The sequence below is a fragment of the Dipodomys spectabilis genome, unplaced genomic scaffold (genome assembly GCF_019054845.1).
Source record: "Dipodomys spectabilis isolate Male_0828 unplaced genomic scaffold, ASM1905484v1 ptg000652l, whole genome shotgun sequence".
Taxonomy (NCBI): Eukaryota; Metazoa; Chordata; class Mammalia; order Rodentia; family Heteromyidae; genus Dipodomys; species Dipodomys spectabilis.
The window spans coordinates 437,508-456,280 of NW_024871329.1; the positions used below are offsets into that span (position 1 = coordinate 437,508).

Here is an 18,773-nt window from a genome sequence, read left to right on the forward strand (position 1 = left end):
GGACGCGAGGACACTGGGATTCCCTTCACGTGGAGGAGGGACGCGAGGACACTGTGGGATTCCCTTCACGTGGAGGAGGGACGCGAGGACACTGGGATTCCCTTCACGTGGAGGAGGGACGCGAGGACACTGGGATTCCCTTCACGTGGAGGAGGGACGCGAGGACACTGTGGGATTCCCTTCACGTGGAGGAGGGACGCGGGGACACTGGGATTCCCTTCACGTGGAGGAGGGATGCGAGGACACTGTGGGATTCCCTTCACGTGGAGGAGGGACACGAGGACACTGGGATTCCCTTCACGTGGAGGAGGGACGCGGGGACACTGTGGGATTCCCTTCACGTGGAGGAGGGACACGAGGACACTGGGATTCCCTTCACGTGGAGGAGGGACGCGGGGACACTGTGGGATTCCCTTCACGTGAAGGAGGGACAAGAGGTCACTGTGGGATTCCCTTCACATGGAGGAGGGACACGAGGTCACGTGGTGGGATTCCCTTCGCGTGGAGGAGGGATGGGAGGACACTGTGGGATTCCCTTCACATGGAGGAGGGATGCGAGGACACTGGGATTCCCTTCACGTGGAGGAGGGACGCGAGGTCACTGTGGGATTCCCTTCAGGTGGAGGAGGGACACGAGGTCACTGTGGGATTCCCTTCACGTGGAGGAGGGATGTGAGGTCACGCGGTGGGATTCCTTCACGTGAAGGAGGGACGCGAGGACACTGTGGGATTCCCTTCACGTGGAGGAGGGACGCGAGGTCACTGTGGGATTCCCTTCACGTGGAGGAGGGATGCGAGGACATTGGGATTCCCTTCACGTGGAGGAGGGACGCGAGGACACTGGGATTCCCTTCACGTGGAGGAGGGACGTGAGGTCACTGTGGGATTCCCTTCAGGTGGAGGAGGGACGCGAGGTCACGCGGTAGGATTCCCTTCACGTGGAGGAGGGACGCGAGGACACTGTGGGATTCCCTTCACGTGGAGGAGGGATGTGAGGTCACGCAGTGGGATCCCATTTTCCTGTCCCCAGCTAGAATGTTTGGTGTGCACAGGCGTTGTCACTAACTGAATAAGCAGATTTGCCGTGCCATTTTCCCCCAGGATGAGTGGATCTGTCAGCCTTGGAGGGGTGGTTCCCCGGAAGGCACGGAGGATTTATGTCTGAGCTCATCGGGTGAGGGGCAAAGGCGCAGGGCTGTCGGTAGCCGCACACCACACTGGGGTGCCTGCTGGTGGTGATGGCCATGGCTCTCTCCAGGTGCCAGCACCGGTAGGAAGACATCGGGGGCAGGACACAGGCCGCGGAGCTGGCTGCAGGACACTGACAGTCTGGTCGGTGGACTGAGCAATGAGGGTCAGCACTCTGGGGGTCACAGAGGGGACCCAGCAGTGCACCCTCACCTGGAGTGGAGACCTGCTGCCCTACCCAGACTCACACCACAGAGACGGCGCATATAGGCAATCAGAGCAGTATGAAACCATTTTATTGGAAAGAGGTTAGAAAGCAAGGCACCTTCCGGCGTTGTGACTGGTGTGGTGTGGAGGAAGGCACGGGCCTGTGGCTGACTGACTGCCATGTTTCCACAAAGTGAGGATCAAATGCACCTCTACCTTCCACGCAGCAACAGAAGCGACGCACAGCATGACTTTACATGAACTACTGTGCCCATACGAAGTTCACTAAGGTCTATCTCAGTTTCTTTTATCAACAAATAGTAGAAAGTCAAAATCTGAAAATATAAAATATTCCGGAATATTTATAATACTTTAAATTGTAATCGAAAGCCCAAGAAGTCAGAAAAATAACAGATGAGAGGTTTGTGAAAAGTCTCTGGTGGAGAGGGGCGAGGCGGCATGGCAGCCGACAGCCACGTGCGTGGTGACAGGTGGCACGTGCTGGAGGCTCCGTGGCGGACGCACAGGACAACGCTGGGAGCTCACTAGCACATCCACCCGCGTGCCAGCCTCCTTCCCAAAGGCTTTAATTCAAAGCAATCTGGCGAGACTATTTTTGATTTTCTTCAGTGTCCAGTAACTTGAGGGTGTCTCTTGCTCTCTTTCCTGCCAGCAAGCATATGGTGGTTGCTGAAGTCACATCTCTTGAGCTAAAGCAGCGTGCACTGTGGAGGGCTCAAGTCCCACTGAGGCACTTCCAGAGGCCAATGTCAAGCGTGACGGAGCTGGGCAGTGTGGGGATTCTGCTCGGGCTGGACCCCACGCACCTGCCTCCAATTCACATGGCCACATGGGCTTCACCCTCCTTAGATGGACATGCCCCCCCCAGCCTCCCCCATGATGAGCCCCTCCACAGCCCGACAAGAGGAGAAACTGAGTCGGGTTCCAGGGCCCGTGGAGGACACAGGACCACCCGTCTGTGAAAGCAGCTGGACAGGAGGCAGACGGGGCGCTCCTGAGAGAGGACTTCAAACCACATTTAGAACTGGGTTTCCATGGGAAAGTGACTCATCGTCTATTAAAGATAGATATAAAAATACCACCTTGTAGGGCCTGAAATTTCACATCTAAGTTTTTTGGTGATATTTTGTTTGAGAGAATCTAAAATGCTTTTTAAGAGACTTAAGGTGATTTTGATTACCTCCAAAACTATTCAATAAAAATGGGCTAGAAAGTACTGTCAGAGATGCTTTCCTAAAGGCCACCAGAATTAGAAGAAATGGGTAGACACACACATCAGTCTTCCCCAGGATGAACAGACAGACAGGTGGCCCTCATGTGCCCCTGGGGCAGAGCAGGGCAGGCTCCTGCAGCTGGGAGCCAGGAAGGGTGTGTCCAACTTGGCTTGTACTGAGTTGCACTAAGTGGCAAACAAATACATTTCCTCCAGAGAAACCCAGTTAGTTTCACGTCTGAAGCTCTTAGCTACAGAAACAGCAGTAAGGGAAAAGGGAAGGCCACAGCGTGCAGACAGGAGCAGGATTGTCCCAGCTGGACACTGGGAGGCTCACCCACGCAGGTGTCTGCCTGCGGGCTGTGCTGAGAGGCAGTTCTCCCAGGAAGCTTTAGGACTGCCTGGCCCAAAGGTAGTACACCGTAGCTGTTTTAAAACTTCGCGTATGGGTTTTGTTCTTTAAAGAGACCTGAAAAACAAAAACGACAAATTTATACTTCCTCAAGTGGAAACAACATTCGCCAAATGTAAGATGGCTAATTTTATAGTAAGATTTACTGAGCTTGTGAGAAAAACGAGTTCTAAACAGATTTGGATATTATCTAAGCTTGACCTTTATTGAAGTCAAACACAGTTGGCTTTAAAACTGAACTCAGCCAGAAGTAGTGTTGCAGGTCTATAATCCCAACACTTGGGAGGCTGAAGCAGAAGGATCATGAGTTTAAGGCCGGCCTAGAGGAACATAGCAAGACTGTCTCAAAAGAGCAAAAGGAAAGCAAATGAAAGTCTGAAATAAAATTTCATTTCTCCAAAATGGGTTAAGAAACAAACACACAGTTGCTGATAAATAGAAATTAAAAGTTAAGCCAAGTGTTTTTTTTTCCCCCCAACAATGGCTGGCTACAAAGTACACAGCAAACTAAGCAAAACCATCCTAACTATGAACATCTTTAGATTTGCTGCTGAACTGCAGAATGAAGACTACCAAATTAACTCAAGTGTTGCCATGTGCCTGATGCAATGCCAATTTAACCCATTGGTGTGCTTACCCATGCCTCGGAGTCCTTCTTCACACTGTGGAATCAATCTCTCTCCAACCAACATCCTGCTCCCCTGCATGCACGCACACGCACGCACGCACGTGAACGCACAGCACACACACAGAGCTGACCTCATCAGTGTAATTACAGGACCGGCTTAGCCACACAGCAGGGTCAAGAGAGGCAGAAGACTTGGCTCTACGGCCCTGCCCATGCTGGAGGTCAGCACTAAACCTGAGGGACTTCCACAGGGTGCTGGGCGCTGGGTGAAGTATATCCATTCATCTTGTCAAGGATTCACATTAATGATTGTCCATGTCAAAAAGCTTCAACTTCATGGAAAGCGGGCTGCTTCCCACATAAGGCTGGGTAGGGGCTGTGCCCCCACCACAAGGCAGGGTATCAGCACTGGAAGCCAAGCATCTACACACACCCAGAACCCTGGGAACCTGGGGGAGGGGCAGGGCAGGGGCAGGGCAATGGCACGGGCAAGGCACCGGCGCTGGGGAGAAGTGGAGCTAGTGGGCCAGTCAGAAAGAAGCAGGCTCAAGTAGGACACCATGACCTTTGAGAAGCCCATCGGACCCCTGAGCAAGGCATCTAGCAGCCTTGGAGACACCAGCAGCCAAGGTCCAGCAAGGGACAGGCACTGGCTTTTAGGTACCGCGAGGGCTGGAGTCCAGCCCAGCCGGGCAGCCCAGCCTCAGTACTCAGTGTAGTATGATGTTGAGGGGCCAGACCCAATAGACCACCGGTCCACAAGGCAGAGGCCTCAACAGGTCCACCCTGTGAGCATTTTCGATCTCAGCTAGAGCCTACTAGCCCCATTTTGCTGCTGCTGCAACTCCTCACAGATGACCAAGACAATCAGAGCCACGGTTCGAAGAGCCAGTGTCCTCCCCAACTCTTGTGTGGAAGATCTGGTCCCTACTGCAATGGTCAGAGGTAGACTTTTGGTGAGTGGATCTGTCATCCGAGGATTAATCCACTACTGGCTCACATGGATGCCTGAGTGGGTGGGGTGGAAACTAGAGATGGGACCTGGCTGGAGGAAGCAGGCTGGAGGGCTTCCTGGTGGCCAGAGGCCATGGCCAGTGTGGGCCAAAAGCAACCTTTCCTCCTGTCAACAGCTTATCTGAGGTATTTTTTTCTCAGCAGGAAAACCTCACACACACAGTGACATCATAATGTCCCTGGTAAACGAGATACTGACATACACACTAAAACAGCATCTCACACAAACCTAAGTCTCAGACACGCATCTGTGGGGAGAGCTTTCAAACTTCCCTAATCATACTCCACGTCTAGAGACTAGTGTTAAGGCCAATACAGTAGCTCACAACTACAGACTGCTGCATCAGAGAAGGCAGGCGAGAGGCTAGGCAACCCCAAAGTCCACTGCAGAAAACTAGCAGGAGCAGCTGTTTAGCTTAATGTTTAGTTACTGTCATGAGCCTTAGGGGGCATCAGTCATTTTACATCTAGTTCATTTCAACAGAACAAAAGGTGTACCCATGCACATATGGTCACATTCCATTCCTTCAAGTTCACCCCCTGAAGAAATCGCTACAAACAAAACCAGACAACATGAAGTACGTAGGAGACAGAAACACATGAGGGTGAAGGGCTGCAGAGACAAGAACCTATGCAGTGTAGCCTACTTTAAGGCAAGCAGGCTGAGAGGAATGGACAGTCCTCCTAGAAATCTCCATACTTCCCCTGAGTGATCATGGACCCAGGCTCACGTCTGCTGAGACAGAGCCTTGTGAGGCTTGCTGTGGGAGCCCGAGAGTGCTGGGGACTGTCTGGCTACAGCTCTGACTGTGAGTCGAGTGTGAACACCAGGGAAAACTCTGGCTGTGTGGTTGTTTCTCCAGTGTACGTAAAGACGCAGGACTATGAGTTTTCAGTAATCCAGTCAAGAAACAGGAGAAATCTTCATAGATATTTATCTCAGTCATTCCTGGTATGTAATGTGTTACCAATGTGCTTACCTTAGTGATTCTTGAGTTCTCTTCATCTACCCCTTGGAATGTGCTCTTTTATTTTCCCATAACTCCCCTAAGAGAGCCAATCCCCTAATCTGAGCCCATAAAAGTGAAGCAGAGGAGAACTATTTGGTTTAGTCATGTCTGTGGTCACCCTATGGTCGAATTGGAATATTAATGATTTAATAACAAATGTTCTGCGGTGATGCATGGGCATACTTCACCCATTGCCCGGGAATGTGATGGTGAGAACCAGCTGCTGGCCTTGTGGGAGAGGCTCAGGGCCCTGAGTGATGCCCAGCTGCACAGTCACAGATCAAAGTCCCATGGCTGGCGCCTCCCAGCCAGTCTAAGAGAAACCACTGACTCTTACCATATTTTTTCCTGATTTCATCGTGTCTTGACTTCATCTCTGCTCTCCTAAAAAATAAAAAGCAGTATCAAGTAGCATCAAACTAGAGCATGCAAGGTCACCTCGAAGGGGTCCTTACGGTTTCTTCCTTTGGTGGCTTTTCTCCAGCTTCCCAAAATAAAGTGGGGTGTGCCTGACCATGAGATCACCACCCCAGGACCAGCAAAGTGTCAACAAAGAGAGTCTCTTGAGGCTAATTCTCTTCTTGTGTATGTGTGCACACGTATGTGTCAGTCCTGGGGCTTGAACTCAGAGTCTGGACACTGTCCCTGAGCTGCTTTTGCGCAAGGCTAGCACAGTACCACTTGAGCCATAGCTCCTTTTCCATTTTTTTTAGTAGTTTATTGGAGATAAGAGTGTCACCAACTGTACTACTGGGGATGGCCTGGAACCACAATCCTCGGATCTTAGCCTCGTGAGTAGCTAGGATTATAGGCTTGAGCCACCAGCATCTGGCTCAATAATTCTATTCTTTCCAATAAACTAGGTTCAGGCTTGATGGTACATATCTGCAACTCCGGCACTCAGGAGGCTGAAGCAGAAGGATGAGGAAACCGTGGCCAGCCTACATTACAAAAAAATGTCAAATGCCTAATATCATCTTTAAAAGTTCTTTTCACAGAAGGAAAATGCACTGAGCATCTACTTAGTAGCACCTGACTTCAGGTGCCAGCCTGCCAGGGGAGGACTCCTCCCAGGCCCAGCACTCAGGAGAGAAGTATGGTATCCTCAGAACCAGGAGCACAGCCGAACTCTGTAAAGCACCAGGGAGACGACTGAGCCCCGAGCATCCTCCCAACCTCAGTGCTCCTCGTTATCCAAGGCCTGGGCCACCCAGACAGCAGTAAGGGCAGCCCAACATAGCAAACAGACCTCTAGGCAGGCGGCACTGTCAGCTGTCATCCTCCTTTATCCAAGACAGGAAACAGACCTAGTTTGCAAAGCTCATGAGCCCAGCATCATCCCCCGTCTCTCCAGATCGGGACAGAAACCACTGAGAGCTCACCTCTCTTCCTGTCGGACTCTCCTCTCCTCTTGCTCTCTCATGGCCCGCTCGTCGCTCTTGTCTGGCTTCCTGCCCTTCTTCTTGCGGCAGCAGCAGCAGCAACAGACAACAATGCTGAGGAGGATGGAGCCTCCCAGCACCGACATGACGATAATCAGCGCCTCAAAATTCACTGAAAGCCCAGCGTGTGCAGTCAGTCCCATGTCAGAGCCCATCCACCCCCATGAGCACCATGCCAAGCTCACACCCGCCTCCAAGAGCACTACTCTCACCCCACCAACAATCGTGGATCACAGGGCCCAAGGCGGTCCCGCCTCCACCTGCTGTGGGTCTATGGTGCCCTCGGATTCCTTCAGCCACCGTTTGCCTTAAAACACTTCTAGATTATTATCAGTGAATTGAAGGGACAGGGTGACTTTTTGTGTGCCAGACCTAGGGCTTAGGCACTGGTTCTGAGCCTTTTTTTCTTTTGCTTTGTGAGCCACCAGGTGCTGGTGAGTCACACCTGTAAGCCTATTCAGGAGGCTGAGATCTGAGGATCGTGGTTCAAGGCCAGCCTGGGCAGGAAAAGTTTAAAGTGAGACTCTTATCTCAAATAAACCACCAGAAAACCAGAAGTGGCGCTGTGGCTCAAGTGGTAGAGCATTGGCCTTGAACTGAAGAGCTGAGGGACAGCGCCCAGGCCCAGAGTTCAGGCCTCATGACCGACCAAAAAAAAAGAAAGAAAAAGAAAAAGATACTTGTGAGGAAACATCTGAGGAAAGTTAACAGAAACCAAAAAGAAGAAAAAGACCAAACTGTCTACTGAGACTAAGATACTCTGCATCTGACTTTAGTAGCTCTCATTCAAATGAATCTGCATTTAGTGGCTCTCATGCAAATGGAGCTTAAGTGCGTGCCCTGGCCAGTCAACAAAATTATACCTATTGTCCAGGGAAAGAAAGTTAATTTAGACACAAAGAACATGAAGCCATACAGCCCACAAGAAAGGACCACAGAGAAGCAGGAGGCCACCCAGACCAGGAGAAAGGACCACAGAGAAGTATAGACCACTCAGACCACGAGAAAGGACCACAGAGAAGCAGGAGACCACACAGACCACGAGAAAGAACCACAGAGAAGCAGGAGACCACACAGACCACGAGAAAGAACCACAGAGAAGCAGGAGACCACACAGACCACGAGAAAGAACCACAGAGAAGCAGGAGACCACACAGACCACGAGAAAGGACCACAGAGAAGCAGGAGACCACACAGACCACGAGAAAGGACCACAGAGAAGCACGAGACCACACAGACCACGAGAAAGAACCACAGAGAAGCAGGAGACCACACAGACCACGAGAAAAGACCACAGAGAAGCAGGAGACCACAGAGACCACGAGAAAGGACCACAGAGAAGCAGGAGATCACACAGACCACGAGAAAAGACCACAGAGAAGCAGGAGACCACACAGACCACGAGAAAGGACCACAGAGAAGCAGAAGGCCACACAGACCACGAGAAAGAACCACAGAGAAGCAGGAGACCACACAGACCACGAGAAAGGACCACAGAGAAGCAGGAGATCACACAGACCACGAGAAAGGACCACAGAGAAGCAGGAGACCACACAGACCACGAGAAAGGACCACAGAGAAGCAGAAGGCCACCCAGACCACGAGAAAGAACCACAGAGAAGCAGATCACACAGACCACGAGAAAGAACCACAGAGAAGCAGGAGATCACACAGACCACGAGAAAGGACCACAGAGAAGCAGGAGACCACACAGACCACGAGAAAGGACCACAGAGAAGCACAAGGCCACACAGACCACGAGAAAGAACCACAGAGAAGCAGGAGATCACACAGACCATGAGAAAGGACCACAGAGAAGCACGAGGCCACACAGACCACGAGAAAAGACCACAGAGAAGCAGGAGACCACACAGACCACGAGAAAGGACCACAGAGAAGCAGAAGGCCACCCAGACCACGAGAAAGAACCACAGAGAAGCAGGAGATCACACAGACCACGAGAAAGGACCACAGAGAAGCAGGAGATCACACAGACCATGAGAAAGGACCACAGAGAAGCACGAGGCCACACAGACCACGAGAAAAGACCACAGAGAAGCAGGAGACCACACAGACCACGAGAAAGGACCACAGAGAAGCACGAGGCCACGCAGACCACGAGAAAGGACCACAGAGAAGCAGGAGGCCACACAGACCACGAGAAAGAACCACAGAGAAGCACGAGGCCACACAGACCACGAGAAAAGACCAGAGAAGCAGGAGACCACACAGACCACGAGAAAGGACCACAGAGAAGCAGGAGACCACATGGACCACGAGAAAGGACCACAGAGAAGCAGGAGACCACACAGACCACGAGAAAGAACCACAGAGAAGCACAAGATCACACAGACCACGAGAAAGGACCACAGAGAAGCACGAGGCCACACAGACCATGAGAAAGGACCACAGAGAAGCAGGAGACCACACAGATCACGAGAAAGGACCACAGAGAAGCAGGAGACCACACAGATCACGAGAAAGGACCACAGAGAAGCAGGAGATCACCAGACCACGAGAAAAGACCACAGAGAAGCAGGAGACCACACAGACCACGAGAAAGGACCACAGAGAAGCACGAGACCACACAGACCACGAGAAAGGACCACAGAGAAGCAGGAGACCACACAGACTATGAGAAAGGACCATAAAGAAGCAGCCACTTTTGTATCTCAGAGTTATGGATACTCTGGGCCTGAAAATGGCCACCAGTTAGTGCTACTCGGTGGTACGATTTCCTGGAAGAGCCACGCTACACAGACAGACTCAAACTATAATGAGTTTGATGGTTCTTTTTACTTTTTCTAAAGCCCTTTATGTTACACCAGCTAGTTCAAACCAGAGCTAAGGAACTCCCTATACTAATTTTGCATGTGTTCCCATTATCTAGTTAAAACTGAATTTATTCAAGAACCAATGCCACACAACTGGAATTCTTCTTTTTTTGGAGGGAGGAGGCAATATTAGGGCTTATACTCAGCTTTTTCAGTACTAGGGCTTGAACTTTGCTTTTTCTTGCTCAAGGCTAGAGCTCTACCATTGAGCCACAGCTCCACTTCTAGTTCTGGCTGGTCAACAGAATATAAGAGTTTTATGGCTGGGGCTGGGAAGGTGGCTCAGTGGTAGAGCACTTGCCTTGCACGCCTGAGGCCCTGGGTTCAATTCCTCAGCACCACGTAAGCAAAAAGAAAAAAGCCGGAAGTGGCATTGTGGCTCAAGTGGTAGAGCGCTAGCCTTGAGCTGAAGAGCTGAGGGACAGTGCCCAGCCCAGAGTTCAGGCCCCACAACCAGACCCCCCCCCCCCCCCAAAAAAAAAAAAAAGAGTTTTATGGCTGGCTTTGAACCACAATCTGGAGATCTTAGCCTCTTGAGTAGCTAAGACTACAGGTCTGAGCCAGACGACGGGGAGGCCTGTCCCCACCCTGGTAGACTCTGACATACTCTTCTTGTGAGCTACTCATTTAGCAGTTTTTGGTGGTGTTGTTTTAATAGTATTGGGGTTTGAACTCAGGACTATGTATGCTTGCTAGGCCAGTGCTCTAATACCTGAACCATGTCTCCAGCCCTACTTTTTGCTAGCTACTTTGGAGATGGAGTCTAGTGACATTTCTAGTCTAGGCTGGCTTTGAACTACTATCCTCTAGATCACAGCTTCCTGAGTAGCTAGTATTATGGGTATGAGCTGTAAGGTCTACACAGGGACACCTCTCTACCTCTTGGCTAAGTTTCTGCCCAGTATCTGTTACCTAGCTAACTGGCAGACCTGGAAGCAGTCACCTTCCCCTCCTGCTAGGTCACAAGCATCCCACCTGACCGTAGGAGGGTCCCAGACCCTGAGGTCATGTCCGGACCCAGTGTGGCCACACCTTTCCCCACCTGGCCACACCTCTTCCTGTCCCTGGCCTAGATAAGTCCTGGCCAAGGGGTGGGTCTCCCCTTCTTTTTCAGCCATGCCTCTCCACCATGCACAGCGGGGGCAGCAGTCCAGTAAATAAACTTCTTCTCCTGCCTGAACAGCACATGGTATTCTCTTCAGTGGCAACCTAATGAAACCTACCTATTTAATATACCTTACATGAGCTACTGGCATTGACTAGTGGACTTCTTTTTAGCTCATCAAACATTTTTTTTTTTTTTGGGTCCGGTCGTGGGGCCTGAACTCTGGGCCTGGGCGCTGTCCCTCAGCTCTTCAGCTCAAGGCGAGCGCTCTACCACTTGAGCCACAGCGCCACTTCCAGTTTTTTCTGCTTATGTGGTGCTGAGGAATCGAACCCGGGGCCTCAGGCATGCAAGGCAAGCGCTCTGCCACTGAGCCACCTTCCCAGCCCCCAACATTTTAAAATCAGAAGGTGTTACATCTGCTCAGATGCCTTTAAGATTTTAATCATATGTTCTGTCTTCCTATGACTTAGGCTAAAAAGTATAAAATTGCAAAATCAAAAGCAGTCAGTGCTTCACGGCCAGTTTCCCGGCCCCAGAGCCATCTTTGCACATGAGGAAGGAAAGGCTCTGGAGAGCAGATAGTGAAGATGGAGGCCACAGGCTTTCATGTGTGAAGACACACATGATAGGCAGAACCAGGCATGTACACATGCCCCCACAATCACCACCCCACACTTCTGGCCTTCAGCAGGGATCCTTTCAGAGAGAAGCTTACTGGGCTTTTGAGATAGAAATGACTAGAAAGGAAATAGCTAGGAAAGGAAGGAGTAAGCCACAGAGGGGTCTGCAGAAGAGTGAGCTCCAGGGAGCAAGACACACTCCAACTAATTTAAAAGGCAAGGTAGGGACTATGTGTTAGTTTCCTCATGAGGCGGTGTCTGTGAGAGCAACTGCAGCCATGAAAGCAGTGTGCACACCAAAGGGGCCCTTGGCGGGTGGCAGGAATCCACATGTGGGCTTCCAGGGCGGCCTTGAAGGGAGATAGTCAAAAGCTTCCAGCATGTCCTTTCTCCAGCCCCTCTCAGGATGATCCTGGGGAGCCTGGATACTTGCCTGGGCTCTAGCCTGCCACCACTTTCCGACCTCTTGCTTAATATCAGGGATTATACCATGTTAGGCTAACTAGTCACCATCCAACCACAACTTTCAAAAAAGCACTCACTCTGCAACACCTAAATGAAAACAACTTACCCCAGCAAACGCCCCATCGTGCGGAACTCAGCTCACAAAGGGAACTAGGCGGCAGGATTTTCCTCGCAGGGTACTCCACACAGGCCTTGTTAGTATTGCACCACAGACACTGAAAGAACGACCAAGCAGATGACGTGAGGCCCTCTGCACCTCCAAAGGAGGAGAGACCCTGGCCACCAAACGGTTTGTCTCGGCCTCGCTGCCCTTCAGGAATGCCCAATGCCATGCTCAGTGACCCTGCATGGAGAAAAACTCAAACCTAGTAGCCAAGTCTTTCCAGTGGACCAGATGGCTGCCTCTCACCAGAGCCCTGTTCTCCTACTGCTGTGTGAGGAGCTGAGAAATGGCTCCTGACAGCTCTGAAAAAGCACAGGTACCATAGCACAACCATGGCCAGGGCGCCGGCCCCACAGCACTGCACTGCAGAGACGGGCAGGTCCTCTGAGTGCCATCACATATTAGACCTTCTGCCACATGGTGTCATAGCCCAACAGACCTCTCAAGTTTACACAGAAAGCCTGGTCATAGGCAAGTGGCGGTGTACCAACTGCAGTCTAGGCCTCATCTACTAATACCAGCATACCATATGTTTCTCAGCTAGCTCCAGGGAGGGTCCCGCCTGAAGTAGGAGTGAAGGCAGGGTCAGTGACCACGGTCAGGGGCAGCCTGTTTCCAAAGGCTGGAGTCATCTTTAGCAACTGTCGAGCCTCCCAGAGCTGAGGAAACAGGTCTGCCTCGGGCCTGCTCCCCACCACACCACTCACCGAGACATTCTTCAGGCATTCTTCACAAGATCTGTTTGTATTCTGAGAACAACCTGTGGGGGAAACGAGAGCGTCACCAAGGGCACTAGATCAAAGAGGTGCCAGACCCAGCACAAGCACAGAATGCCAATGCTGTGACCCTCTGACTTAAGTCACCAACTTTCCTGGAGCCAGCCTGCTTCAGTGTCCAGTCAAGTGACTGCTGCCCACAGGCCTTTGGGAAGAGCCAGAATGTGGCTCTCCTCCAGAAAGGAAGATTCCAGATGTAACAGCTCTCCCTGAAAACAGGTGTGCCAGGTGACTTCCCCATCATTAGCCCAAACAGCACACTCTCCTGGGAGACAAGATCACAGCAATATTGTGATAATGGCCAGAAGCACAGTATGCACATTGACTTCGCTCTAATCCTCCTGGGTCCTGGACAGGGGAACACTCCCCAAGCACAAGGGAAGTGCTGTGGCAGCCAAGAGGAGCCCGGGGCAGACTCACCTCCTCTGCACAGCTCAGTGCTACAGGAAAGGGCACACCGCGCTCAACAGCCACAGAACAGAGCCCATCAGGAGAAAAGAAACAGTGAGGGAAGCCTTCCCCACATGCACTCAAACAGCACCTAGCAGCATCCCCCCACCCGAACACACACACACACACACACTTTGAGAAAAGGCCTCACCCTCCCTCTCTAAAAAGTTACAACATACGTCCTATCTAGCTGTCTATGTACTACTGGTTGCTGAAGTAAGGCGAATTAAAACTGCAGTGAGACACAGAACGCCTATAACTGAAGGGACGGACAGGCTCAGGTGGGGCTGGCAGGGATTTTAGCTCAAACCTTTCCCCAAATGGCTGCAGCTGCTGACAAAACAACAGGTGCCCTTTCGGTAATTCCATAATTCCACCCTGGGTATTTTATCCAAGTTAGAATACACATGCAGCTACACCTGGGCAGGTGTGTGCACACCAACTATATTTTTACAGCTGCACATTGCAGATGTCCACATGTCTAACTCCAGGAGGTGAACAGCCAAACAAGACCCAACACTATTTAACTGTGGAGACAAGAGCAAAACGGATGGTCTTTTAAGGCCCGGAGCAGAAAGAACCCTTGCACACACTGTGCACTAAGGGAACCTATCCACCCAGCATGCAGACAGGTGGGCTGGGGGGGGGGGGGGGGCGCATTCTGCATCTGGACAGGTGCCTGGGCCACACAGGACTAACTCATCCAAAGGCACACCTAAGTTTTCTGTGTTTCATTGTTAGAACAAAAACGCTGGGCGCTGGTTACTAGCAGGGATGGTGTAGAACGAGAGTGGCTCTGTCTCCTGAGTTGCACACCTATGGAGGACTGTGGAGGTGAAAAGCTCAAGGTGGCTCCCTGACTTTCCCACCCCTGGCATATGGATTGTGGTGCTCTCAGAAGCTGCCACAAACTCAGAACGACAATACCAAATTGAGATCCTCAAAAGACAACAGACAAAGGAGCTGGTTCCAGGCACTGGAGGTTGGAGACAACAACTCAGGTACCTTGTGGTCCTGGATGTCAGGGGTTTGGTAGCTGGCTGAGGTCTGCGTATGGTCTGTATGCTAAACCAAGCATTCAAGGACCTCATCTATCTTCAATGTGCAGATTTTGGTAATTATGTTCCACTTGTGCAGAAGGAAGCCCTCCACCTTGGAGAAATGACTTTTGAAGAATTTGGAGTACAAGGCCTCCTCAACAACTTGCTCGTAAGTTTGGCTAAAATAACAAGCAATTATAGTTTGTCAATTAAAAAAATGAAGACACCAGCTATTTTACCGAACTAGTAGATGGAAGGCGTGGTACAAACATCCAGGCAACAAAAGGCCACTGGGACTCGGGCACGCTCCTCCAGTGCCCAGGCTGAGATCCCGCTCTTCCCCTTGGGAGGGAGACACATGGTATGCTTAACACATCCACTCTCAGCCTTTGGACACACATTCTCTACTAAAAGAAAGGAGACTCCTCCTTCTGGTTAGTGCTCGGTGAGGAAGAGGCACAGGATCTTTGTTTTCATAACACTGTGTGAACTGAAAGAAATAAACCTGGAGAGACACACCCTCAATTCTGTCTACCCTTGGGCCTCTTGATTACTGGCCAGTATGAGTCAACAAGAGGCCAGGACAAAGAAGCAGGCTGGCTGCCCAGCCTGCTCCTCCTCCTCTTCTACAGGCCAAGAACAAGGCCTGTCTTCAGTATCAGGAAACACAAGCGTTGGGACAGTCAGCTTTAAAAGAATTCCAGGCTTGGGAAGGTTTGTTTGGCTCCCTGTGCGGAAAGCTCCGACCTGTGCAGCAAGAAGGGAATGCACTGGCCTATGGCCCCTGCTCTCCAGAAAACTAGTGTGCGTTTCTCAGAGCCACACTGGATCTCTGACCTCATCATAAGATGGAGAAAATCATGTGCTGTGGGATATAAAAGAAAGCATTTATATTTCTTAAGTGTGGAACTGAATGTAAATGCCTGACTTTAGAGGTCTTACGATTTTGAGGTTTCAGCTTAGATTGCTTTGTTTTTTGGTGGTACTGAGGCTTGAATTCAGGGCCTTAGAACTTGCTTGTCTGGCCTGCTACTACTTGAATCACACTTTCAGCCCTGCTTTTTGCTGGTTGTTTTTTCATTGGTCCCTAGTCTCTCACCCTGGGTGCTGTCCTTGAGCTTCTTTTGCTCAAGGCTAGTACTCTACCACCTGAGCCACAGTGCCACTTCCAGCTTTTTCTGGGTAGTTTATTGGTGATAAAAGTCTCACAGACTCTCCTGCCCCAGGCAGGCTTTGAATCAAGAGCCTTAGATCTCAGCCTCCTGAACAGCTAGAATTACATTGGCACCCAGCTTTGGTGGTTATTTTAGAAATGAAGTCTAGCAAGCTTTTCTGCCCAGAGTGGTCTCTATATCTTAGCCACTTACACTGCTAGGACTACAGGCATGAGCCACCTATTTATTGATTTTTAAAAACTTCCAGACTCGTTCCCTTTAGAAATTGGATGAACAAGAAGACAAAAGTTCCCCTGTTAGGATACCATAAACCATGACTCACTTGAGTGCTTTCCAAGTTTCAGTACAGTCAATATTGATTAAATAAAAAAAAGGACGCACTGCCATAGGCAAAGAAGTGTAAATGTCACTGGGGTTTCTGTCCCAAGGTTGTGAGTACTCTACAAGGGAGTACTCAGCACAGGCGTCTGGAGAGCAGTTATGCTGTCCACTTCAGGTGAGGGCAGAGGCACAAGAAGCAAGAAGAGGCAAGGCCCCTACATCACAAGTGTGCAGAGCAGTTTCTTGGGGAGGGGGCGGGAGAAGTACAGATCCGGCTCTAAACCACACTTCCCGGTGAGGAAGCTCCTGTGGGGGCTTGCCTTTCCCCAGATGAAGCTTACCGACAAGGTTGAGTCCAAATTTCATATGGTTCATGGGTTCACAATGTCTACCTCCAACAACGCACACAAAGCAATATTCAAAGGGTGTGTTTTGGATTAGTATGGTTTGTGCAGTCTTTCTTGTAAAGACTAAAATTACTCATCAGTACTTAGAACTCCAACTGTGTGTGGAGAACAGCAGTGCTCTAAACAGTGCCCATCTGGGTGCCTGGGCAGAAAGCAGCCGCACGGGAGTGACCCTAATGCCCGCTCCCCAGGCGTCCCCAACGAGTGTAGTTGCCACCCAGAGAGGACACAAAGAAGGAATGCGTCTGGAGGACATCCAGCTGCCCTTCAGAAGCCAGAACAGAAACCAGGAACAGCTGCCACCCAGGCCTTGGCGTGCACTCCAGCAGTGTAAGCAAACACACCCTCCAGCCACTGATAATCTGTGGGATGAAAAGCACTCAGCTGCACTTGTGCCCAGAACCCAGCTTGTGCCCCGGACCCCTGCGCAGTACCAGTCAGCCCCTCCTCACACAGCCTAAGACAGCAGGAATTGGCAACCTCCACACTGATCACAGACGGGCCAGGCCAGCTCAAGGTGGAGGGAAGCTGAGGGTGGAGGAAGATGCCCGGCTCCTGAGCTAGGCCCGATCCCGCCTTAACTGGAGGTTGTGAAGCAAGTCATGGAGTGTCTGCGGCTCTACGAACCACGGGAGTGACATACACACATGCACACACGCACACGCACGGGGACGCGGGCCCAGCTGGTCCCACGCAGAGCCCAGCTCGGAGCCGCGGAGGGGGCCGGGGACCCGGGGTCCAGGGCCGGGCGTCACCCTCCGGAGCCCCGCCGGCTTGGCGCGGGCCGGGCCTCCCCGGACCCCTCGTCCGGAGCCCTCGTCCAGAGGCCAGGGTCAGGGTCGGTGTCCCAGGGAAGCTGTGGGTGTCCGCGGGGCCCACCCCGGGGAAGGCGAGGAAACCGACTCGGGTGGCTCCACGTCCCTGCGTCCCGAAGGGGGGACGGCGCCCGGGACACCGCCCAAACCCCCCCCCCCCCGGCCTCCCCGACCCCCCCGGGCCGAGCTCCCCTCCCCCGGCCTCCCCGGCCGAGCCCCCCCCCCCCCCCCGGCCTCCCGGGCCTCCCCGACCACCGGGCTTCCCCTGCCTCCCGGGCCGAGCCCCCCCCCGCCCCGGGCCCCCCCTCCCGCCCCGCCGCCCCGGCCTCCCCCGCCCCGCCGCCCCAGCCTCCCCGAGCCCCCCCCCCCCGCCCCGGGCCCCCCCGCCCCGCCGCCCCGGCCTCCCCCGCCCCGCCGCCCCGGCCTCCCCCGCCCCGCCGCCCCGGCCTCCCCCGCCCCGCCGCCCCGCCGCCCCGGCCTCCCCCGCCCCGGCCTCCCCGGGCCCCCCGCCCCGCTGCCCCGGCCTCCCCCGCCCCGCCGCCCCGGCCTCCCCCGCCCCGGCCTCCCCGGGCCCCCCGCCCCCCCGCCCCCCCCCTCCCCGGGACCCCGCCCCGGCCTCCCCCGCCCCGCCGCCCCAGCCTCCCCGGGCCCCCCCGCCCCGGCCTCCCCGGGCCTCCCCGGGCCCCCCCGCCCCGGCCTCCCCGGGCCTCCCCGGGCCCCCCCGCCCCGGCCTCCCCGGGCCCCCCGCCCCGGCCTCCCCCGCCCTGGCCTCCCCGGGCCCCCCGCCCCGCCTCCCCGGGCCCCCCGCCCCGGCCTCCCCGGGCCCCCCCGCCCCGCCTCCCCGGGCCCCCCGCCCCGGCCTCCCCGGGCCCCCCCGCCCCGCCTCCCCGGGCCCCCCGCCCCGGCCTCCCCGGGCCCCCCGCCCCGGCCTCCCCGGGCCCCCCGCCCCGGCCTCCCCGGGCCCCCCGCCCCGCCGCCCCGGGCCCCCCGCCCCGGCCTCCCCGGGCCCCCCGCCCCCCCGCCCCGCCGCCCCGGGCCCCCCGCCCCGGCCGCGCCCGCCTCACCCGCTCCCGGCGCGTCCTGCGCGGCGGCCTCCAGGAGCAGCAGCAGGAAGAGCGCGGCGCCGCCCAGGCGCAGCCCCCAGCGCGGCGTCCGGCCGCGGGTCCCGCCGGGCGCCATGGCCGGCCCCGTCAGCGGCCGAGACGAGAACCGAGCCCGCCGCCCGCCGCCAACGTCGCTCGCGCCGTCCGCGCCCTGAGGAGCCGCGGCGCCGGAGGCGCGCGGGGGCGGGGCCGGGCGACGGCGCAGGCGCGAGCCCGGCGAGCCCCGCCCCTCGGCCGCCGCCGCGTCTGGGCGTGGCTGCTGCCCAGTGCGCATGCGCGGCGGAGGACCGGGCCGGGACCCCTCCCCCCCACCTCGCCCCGGCGGGCTTCGAACCGCGGTCCTCGGCTCTCAGCCCTCGAG

At 54.2% G+C, this 18,773-nt stretch overlaps 1 protein-coding gene across 1 annotated transcript; it reads right to left on the reverse strand.

Moving 5' to 3' along the window:
• Positions 1-1,468: 1,468 nt before the first annotated feature.
• On the reverse strand, positions 1,469-18,528 carry LOC122101299 (PTTG1 interacting protein). The gene is made up of 6 exons (XM_042671652.1): positions 18,374-18,528; positions 13,033-13,085; positions 12,269-12,377; positions 7,076-7,247; positions 6,031-6,077; positions 1,469-3,098 (listed from the first exon to the last, which is right to left on the reverse strand). The coding sequence occupies exons 1-6, from the start codon at positions 18,486-18,488 to the stop codon at positions 3,061-3,063; spliced, it is 534 nt and encodes a 177-aa protein (XP_042527586.1). The 5' UTR covers positions 18,489-18,528; the 3' UTR covers positions 1,469-3,060.
• Between the last annotated feature and the right edge of the window lie 245 nt (positions 18,529-18,773).

Excerpts from the sequence above, each read along its gene's own strand:
- LOC122101299 (XM_042671652.1), bottom strand. The coding sequence starts at position 18,488 with ATGGCGCCCGGCGGGACCCGCGGCCGGACGCCGCGCTGGGGGCTGCGC. Across the intron at positions 12,378-13,032 it reads AATGCCTGAAGAATGTCTCG|TGTCTGTGGTGCAATACTAA; the intron begins GTGAGTGGTGTG and ends TCGTTCTTTCAG. Across the intron at positions 6,078-7,075 it reads AGAGTCCGACAGGAAGAGAG|GAGAGCAGAGATGAAGTCAA; the intron begins GTGAGCTCTCAG and ends TTTATTTTTTAG.